We start from the raw sequence: 9,301 nt of genomic DNA, 5'->3' as shown, positions 1-9,301 counted from the left end.
GGCTTGCTTTAAAAGATAATCATTTTGGAAAATTCTGCACTTGCAAGAAAATATACAGTTGTTTACTTATTTTTCAATCATTTTACTTGTACATATATAGAGAGAGCAGGAATGGTTTTAGGCTGTATACAGTTACCTGACAAATTAGTGTTTTCTGTATTATGATGTGGATCACACAGAGTATAACTGTAAACCTATGATACCCAGTACAGCATAGCCACGCAAAGGATGATTGATAAGACTGTGACATATTAACCCATTTACAATACACATGATAAAGTTAATTTTAGACTAGAAGAAATGCTTATGCCTTCACATTTTATATGTATTGGGAGGGAGCCTGAGCCTTAATATGGATCAATATTCGATGTGAGTCAAATTGACTAGACTTTAGGTTATTACCAAGAAAATCAAATTGTCATATCAATTTCATATTGGTAATAACATGTAATTTAAAATCATTTACCTTCTGGGTCAACAAAAATAAATAAAAACCTGACCCACTGTGTCTGGCAGCATTAACTTCTATTGATCAGTAATTGCATTTCACGACTTCTTTGGATCATCTAATCAGAGTGAAAATTTCCATTACGTTAGTATGAACCTATGTCAATTTTATAAAAGCTTCATTATGTTTAGTTGCATGGTAAGGAAAATTGAGCTTCGTAAAAATTGTGCATTCTTTCATTCTGTCGTAATCAATCTTTCAAAACAACACTAATACGTCGTTCTTACTCTTCTGTGCAGGAGGTCTTCGGTCACAGTGGTAGCATGCCCCTTGTCTCAGCTGGAAGTTCTGGGTTTGATTCCCTCGTCAATACTTGTAGGTTGTGAAAGATGCATTTTTAATGTGGCCAAACAGGTTGACTGTCAGGCTGTAAATCCTTCCAATTTGCCTGATTGCAAGTGGTAAAAGTGGGAGAGGTTCCTGGTCAGCCATACTGCAAAAGGCAATGGTATATTTTATCCATAAATGTCGACCAATCCAACGGAAGTCCATGGCTTAGCATTTAGAATGAGGGCAGGATAAAAAGCAGACAAGCACACTGTTCTGTTCTAACCTGAGTACTGGAACATAGAATTGGCTCAGCCAGAAAGCTCAAGGTGTATCTGGTTTATTACCTTCCATCATGAAAGTCACGTGATCCACCTATAAAATTTCATACTTGAGCATTCCATAATTCTATTATCATTTAACATTACAATTCAGTTACTTTTACTACAATAAATGTCATAATTCATAAAATCTGATAATTTTGACATGTTTTCTTATTAATTCTTTAATAATATTAGGAACAATACAGCAAATACTCTTCCCCAGTTAATACAGTAACTTTCTGCTCCATCCATAATGTTCCATAAGATATGATAGCAGTAAAGAAATGGCAGACTGCAAACATAAAATTGTATTGATATGCAAATCCTTAGTGTTTAAGTATTATATCATATTAAGTATTAACTCATAGTTCACAGCACTTGTTTATGAGTCATATGATAGAAAATTCAATTAATACATAATCAGTGCCTCAATATTGAACCTTTTTTAAATGAATATTTGTTTCAAAAAGGTATTTCTCATCTTCACAATGAATTCCAAAAGATGCTGAACAGCTTATTGCTAATCTCAGACCATACTTGCATTGCAGTTGAAAAAGATAAATCATTTACTTCTTTTCTAAAAAAAGAATTGCTTGGGACATACGCCTTTGATATATTCCAAGCAGAAACCCATCAATCAAGAGCAGCAAATTGGTACAACATCCTGCTGTAAGTTTTGTCCAGAAATACAGGATGGGGACTCATTATTGCAGACCTGTTCTGGTATCCAATGAAAATGCCATTAAATGGTGTTAGTATTTAAATCTCTCCTCAATCAACAACTGTTGAGCTGCTAATTAATTGCGAAAACCCAGCCCCTCACCATCTTCATAATGTTACATAAATCAGGTCACAACTATTTTGCCTATTCTACTGGGCATAGTACAAATAATCCCGCTCGAGCATCAGACATGCTTAATTGAGAAATCAAAGACTGGTTTGAGGACTCTCCAACAGATTTTCCTTACTGTAGTGTACCAGTGTGCTCCCATTCATCCAATGTGTGTAACTTAGCCCAGATGAAATGTAGGTTAGTATCCCATATTTGCCAAGTATCAATGGCATAAAGACCTGATGTACCCTCACTAAATTACATTTCTGTCCTTTTTACTGGTTATCTTTTTTTTGTTTATTTCAGACATACCGGATAAAATTTCCTTATGCAATGATGGTGGACACATACAATTACAATATATGAAATGAGTATATTTTTACATTTGAATGTCTCAATGAATTCTTCACTAATTCAATACAATTATTCAAATAAGATTGTCTACTGACAAACTTAAATTGCTGGAGTTTTTGTTCTTTACTTTAAAACTTAACATGTTGTATATCTAGACAAATTGTTTTATAGAGAACATGTTCAATTTCTGATTCTCAGAGATTATTTTCTTGCTGTGTTATATTTTAATTTTCTTACTTTAATATTTTCCACAAGGCTTGTTCTGTTCAAGCATTTAATAAATTAGATATTGACCTTTCAATTCATTTCAGAAAATAAATTGATTGGGAAGTCTAACTATGAAGTTGCAGGAGACTAAAGCTATAAAAGAAAATGCATTCCAATCCTACATCTGACAGGCAGCACAGGCATTTTGACCTGATAGTTTCTGTCTAAATTCCTCCATCTCCAGTCTAAATGTCATGTTTGCATGAGAAAAACAGAAGAATTTCATTACTTTCAATTTACTAAAAGTTGGTACTTTGCTGTACTGGAGATGTTTGTGGGGAGTGGGAACTCTCATCAAGATAACAATGGATTTCATAAGGGTCTTTCTGCATTTGGGGCTCTCATCTTGTAAGTGATGTTTATGCTAGAACACTTAAGATAAGCTTTTGATTATTTCTTTGGTATCCTACTGGAGGTCAAGTGAGGTCAACTTATCATCCTATGGTTAAAATAAACATAAGCTCACATGAAATATGAGTAGGAATAGGCTTTCAGCCAACCATACCATTCATTAAGACCATGTCCAACCTTCTATCTCAACTGTATCTTCCTGTAACATCACCACATTCGATGATTCTCACATCTAAAAATTCTGATGAAGAGCTTATGCTCGAAACGTTGACTCTCTTGCTCCTCAGATGCTGCCTGACCAGCTGTGCTTTTCCAGCACCACACTTTTTGACATCTAAAAGTATATTAATCTAGATCTTGCATCTACTCAGCAACTGAATATTCATAGTTGTCCTAGTGAATAAGTCCAAAGACTCACAACACATTTAGTGAAGATATTTCTCTTCGTCTCAGTTCAAAATGACCAAATCTTTACTCTAACAGTATGATACCACCTTCCTCCTCCTCCTCCCACCCCTAGGCAATACAACAATTTGTCCACCAGGCATGAAAGCAAACATCAGAACTGAACTGAAAATGAATTAAATGAAGGTTAGCAATAGTTGGTTCTGCAATGGAACTTACATTGACTTCACACGAAATAACTAAATGGGATGTGGCAGGATCAGAATAAGGGTTAATATTATACATAATGCATATTGATGAAACAGAGTTGGCAACAAAACAATTGATTTTTAAAATCAAATTTGTATCTTTATTCTTTAACAAAAGTAGTACACGAAGTGATCTGCATTCCATTTTCCCATTAATACTGAAACAGCAGTTATCTCTTTTTTAAGTAGTCTTATCTTTTACGGTTACATCAGCAAAAAGAATTTCAATCTGAAAAGTAGACATTTTAACAAGATACTTCCAATATGTTTCTGAGTAACAGAAAATATAATAAAGTCTCCATAAAATAACAGAAAATAATATAATAATATCTAAACAATTTTGAACTAAATAATTTTGAGCAAATATTCCAGTGATATACATTGTTACCAAGATAATAATTAACACTGTTGTAATAGCATTAGAGAGTATGTTGTGTTGAATGATACTTAAATTCATTTATAATGAAATGTTATCAGTAATAAGATACTTACTATTCTGCAAGAACGGACTTTCTAAATTCCTATTCATTTCTATTTTTACCGGAGACATTCCATCCTAATCCTAATATTATGAGATAATTGCTTATTGTTCTTGGTAAACGTAATCATCTGTTTTATTCAGTTTCTTGGATGTCTAATGCTGTTTTGTAATCAATGATAGCTTCTTTAATCAAACCCAAATGGCCCCGGACGTCTGCACGGAGTTTGTAATATAAAGCATCATCCGGCATTAGCTGCAGTGCTGTAAAAATATGAGACAAGCAAGTCAACAGCAGAACGAACACAAATTTTAATTCAACTTCCTTATTTGTTTTAGCTGAATCATAGGGCATATATTTAAAGCAGAAAGATCATGTCTTCGGCATTAAACCAGGGATTCCCAATCTGGAGGTCTGGATGCTAAGTGGGACCATGACCTCTCAGACCATCATGCAGCACTGATGAACTTATAACAATTGTGTAGTTGTAGTCTCACTCTCTCAGTTCTCACTTCGGGGTCACAACAATGAATAAACCTCAAAATGAGATCATATAGGAAAAATGGGAAGCACTGCATTCAAATGTATGTTGTGTTTTGTTCAGGTCTCTTTAGATGTTTTGTACTCTGAAAATATTGTCACAGTTTAGTAGCATTTCATAGCAACAGGAATAAGCCATTCAGCCCCTTGAGCCTAATCTGTCATCATCTATCTCATCTCTAATTTCCCACATTACATTCAGTCTTGTCATTAGTTTCCATAAATCTATTGATTTCTGCTGAACAATGGGAGTCTGTTTTCACCTCTCCATGATGCTGGGAATATGCTTGTAACATATTGTGGAAATAGAAGGAAAATGTGTGGTTTTTCAATGCAAATTGATACAGGGCACATGGTATAACGAGTCACAAGGTTATATGCAAATAAGATCATGGGAAATGATGTAATTTCGCACAATAGAACATGGAACATAGAACATTACAGCTTAGTATAGGCCCTTCGGCCTGTGAAACCAATCTGAAGCCAATCTAACCTACATTATTCCATTTTCATCCATATGTCTAACAATGACCATTTAAAAGCCTTTAAAGTTGGCGAGTCTACTGTTGCAGGCAGGCCATTCCATGCCACTACTACTCTCTGAGTAAAGAAACTACCTTTGACATCTGTCCTATATCTATCACCCCTCAATTTATCCTATATCTATCACCCCTCAATTTAAAGCTATGTCCCCTCATGCTAGCCATTACCATCCGAGGAGAAAGGCTTTCACTGTCTGCCCTAACTAACCCTCTGATTATCATATTTGTCTCAATTAAGTCACCACTCACCCTTCTTCTTTCTCACAAAAACAGCCTCAAGTCCCTCAGCCTTTCCTCGTAAGATCTTCTCTCCATACAAGGCAACATCCTACTAAACCTTCTCTGAACTCTTTCCAAAGCTTCCTCATCATTCCTATAATGCGGTGACCAGAACTGTACGCAATACTCCAAGTGCAGCTGCACCAGAGATTTGTACAGCTGCAGCATGACATCATGGCTCCGAAGCTCAATCCCTCTACTAATAAAAGCTAACACACCGTATGCCCTCTTAATGACCCTATCAACCTGGGTGACAACTTTCAGGAATCTATGTAAATGGACACCAAGATCTCTCTACTCAACTACACTACCAAAAGTCTTACCATTAGCCCAGTACTCTGTATTCTTGTTACTCCTTCCAAACTGAATCACCTCATACTTTTCTGCAATAAACTCCATTTGCCACCTCTCAGCCCAGCTCTGCAGCTTATCTATATCCCTCTGTATCTTAAAACATCTTTTGGCACTATCCACAACTCCACTGACCTTAATGTCATCCAGAAATTCTATGCCTTCTATGCCCTCATTCAGGTTATTTATAAAAATGACAAACAGAAGTAGCACCAAAACAGATCCTTGTGGTGTACCACTCGTAACTGAACTCCAGGATGAACATTTCTCATCAACCACAACCGTCTGTCTTCTATCAGCTAGCCAATTTCTGATCACCCTCAATCCCATGCCTCCATTTTTATGCAACAGCCTACCATGCATAACCTTATCAAACACCTTATTGAAATCCATAAACCCACATCGACTGCTTTGTCCTCATCCACCTGTTTGGTAACCTTCTCAAAGAACTCAGTAAGGTTTGTGAGGCATGATCTACCCTTCACAAAACCGTGTTGACTAACCTTAATAAACTTATTATTTTCTAGATGATTATAAATCCTATCTTTATAACCCTTTCCAACACTTTACCCACAACGGAAGTAAGGCTCGCTGATCTATAATTACCAGGGTTGTCACTACTCCCCTTCTTGAACAAGGGAACAACATTGGCTATCCTCCAGTCTTCTGGCACTATTCCTGCAGACAATGATGACATAAAGATCAAAGCCAAAGGCTCTGCAATCTCCACCTTGACCTCCCACTGAATCCTAGAATAAATCCCATCTGTCCCGGGGAATTATCTATTTTCACATTTTCCAGAATTGTTAACACCTCCTCCTTGTGAACCTGAATCCCATCTAGTCTAGTAACCTATATCTCAGTATTCTCCTCAACAATATTATTTTTTCCAGTTTGAATACTGATGAAAAAATATTCATTTAGCACTTCCCCATCTCCTCTGACTCTACGTCCAACTTCCCGCTACTGTCCTTCATTGGCCCTAATCTTACTCTAGTCATTCTTTTATTCCTGATATACCTATAGAAAGCCTGAGGGTTTTCCTTGAATGTGTCCGCCAAAAACTTGTCCCCTCCTGGCTCTTCTTCGCGCTGTCTTTAGGTCTTCCCTGGCTAACTTGTAACTCTCAAGCATCCTAACTGAGCCTTCACATTTCATCCTTACATAAGTCTTCCTTTTTCTCTTGACAAGAGGTTCAACTTCTTTAGTAAACCACTGCTCCCTCGCTCAACCACTTCCTCCCTGCCAGACAGGTACATACTTATCAAGGACACGCTGTTCCTTGAATAAGCTCCACATTTCAATTGTGCCCATCTCCTGCAGTTTCCTTCCCCATCCTGTGCATCCTAAATCTTGACTAATCACATCATAATTGCCTTTCCCCCAGCTATAACTCTTGTCCTGCGGTATATACATATCCTTTTCTATTGCTAAAGTAAACATTACCGAACTGTGGTCACTATCACCAAAGTGCTCACCTACCTCCAAATCTAACACCTAGCTGGGTTCATTACCCAGTACCAAATCGAATGTGGCCTCACCCCTTGTTGCCCTGTCTACATACTGTGTCAGGAAACCCTCCTGCACATATTGGACAAAAACTGACCCATCTAAAGTATTCCCAGTCAATAAATGGAATGTAATGATATGGTCTTGTTGTCTTGCTGTCTTGTGTAAAGATTAAGTCACAGTTAGAGTTTGTTCCTGTTAAAGTTAAGTAAATGTTCTTTTAAACCATTCCTGAGCAGACTCAATAATTATTCTTTAGAAAAACAATAAGACCAAGAATATTATAAGGTAACAATTTACAATATTGTGAAAATTTCTTGATTTACGTTCATGTATATAAAATCTGGGATTTACTAGAAGCCCTGTGAAAATCAGTGAGATTGACAGACAGTAGAAGTGTAAACAGCAGAATAGACAATTAGCTAACTGCCAAAGAAAAAAGAAAATGCAGAATTAAGAATATCAGTTGAATGGATTTTGTGATTAGAGGCAAAGGAGCAATGCTAGCTGTTGATAATATCAACATACACGCACAGACTTTTGTTGTACTCCAGCACTGGGGATCTTTTGGTTATGTAAAGTTGCACAGCATCTGGAATCTGACACAGTGGAACAGGGCCAAACACAGTACAGCTCCTTAACCAATCAGATTGAAGAACTGCTACTCAAACAAGCAGACAATGAAATTTGGTGTCATGATAGTGGTAAAACTGGACTATCAATTTTTGACTTCTATCTTCTTATTTTTAATACCCTGAGCTTTACATGGACTTAATTTGTTTTTAAAAGGAAATGCAGAGATTAACATGGCCACAGTCATCACCTGATGGCAGGTAGATTCAATTAATTAACTATCAATAAAAAACTCAGTGTAAAGTGATGTCAACATGTCATGAAACCAGCCCTCAGATCTCCTGATTGATTTATACTTTCTGTAAGTTTTATATATAAGAAATAGTTTGGTCAGAGAGGGCCTGAATGAAATGTGCCTCATAGTTTCACCTCTTCGAGGACCATACCACTCTACAGGGCAAACAAAGGAAAGCATAGCAAACTACATTACTCAAAAGTGTACTGTAGGGCATCACCTGATTAAACCATGCACCAAAACAGTACCTCCAGGTCATGATGGGCTGCTCAAATGTGAGCACTATAAGCAAATGACGTAAATTGTACCATCTCTGTGCCTCCCACTCAGCTTACATAAAGGTATCCCTTGTCCTGTAGAAACCATCCACATAGTTTCAATGGTGACATGAAGAGCTGTAGAACCCTGATCTGATGGAGCACGAAGGCATCCTGGTTGTGAGCTCACTTCTGTTAAAAGCACATTTTGTAGTCACAGTCCAGAGAGTGAAGCTCTTCCTGTTGATAAATATTACTGGCTGCTCATAAAGCATTATGATCACCACATGGCTGCAACTGATAATGCCCTGCATCTTCAGGGATCCAGAGGATGCAATGATGTGCTGATGTTTGACAGATGCTAATCCTTAGAATAAACCAGAGGTGAAGAAGATCAAGATGAAATTATCTTTCAAATTTACAGGTAGGACATGTTAACAGTACTGCAAGGTCTGAAATCTTCCTAAACAGTGGTGCAAATCTCAGACGCAAATCTGCTTTCATAGGTACAAGCTCCAAATTTCCTTATATGTCCAAGTATAAAAAACGTTGTTGTGGTTCTGTTCGCCGAGCTGGAAGTTTTTGTTGCAAACGTTTCGTCCCCTGGCTAGGCGACATCATCAGTGCTTGGGAGCCTCCTGCGAAGCGCTTCTTTGATGTTTCCTCCGGTGTTTATAGTGGTCTGTCCCTGCCGCTTCCGGTTGTCAGTTTCAGCTGTCCGCTGTAGTGGTTGGTATATTGGGTCCAGGTCTAGGTGTTTGTTGATGGAGTTTATGGATGAATGCCATGCCTCTAGGAATTCCCTGGCTGTTCTGTCTGGCTTGCCCCCTACGATAGTAGTGTTGTCCCAGTCGAATTCATGTTGCTTGTTGTCTGCGTGTGTGGCTACTAAGGATAGCTGGTCGTGTCGTTCCGTGGCTA

General features: G+C 37.5%; 1 protein-coding gene across 1 annotated transcript in view; it reads right to left on the bottom strand.

Annotated features, from left to right (window-relative positions):
- Nucleotides 1-3,996: 3,996 nt before the first annotated feature.
- Nucleotides 3,997-9,301, bottom strand: part of ttc6 (tetratricopeptide repeat domain 6) — a 212,846-nt gene continuing 207,541 nt past the window's right edge. Inside the window, exon 31 of the mRNA XM_043698490.1 lies at nucleotides 3,997-4,297. Coding sequence (XP_043554425.1) covers nucleotides 4,170-4,297 — 128 coding nt within the window. The 3' untranslated portion in view covers nucleotides 3,997-4,169. The remainder of the gene's footprint in view (nucleotides 4,298-9,301) is intronic.

The sequence above is a fragment of the Chiloscyllium plagiosum genome, chromosome 10 (assembly GCF_004010195.1).
Source record: "Chiloscyllium plagiosum isolate BGI_BamShark_2017 chromosome 10, ASM401019v2, whole genome shotgun sequence".
In the NCBI taxonomy this organism is placed as follows: Eukaryota; Metazoa; Chordata; class Chondrichthyes; order Orectolobiformes; family Hemiscylliidae; genus Chiloscyllium; species Chiloscyllium plagiosum.
This window is presented reverse-complemented; position numbering and strand designations above follow the sequence as displayed.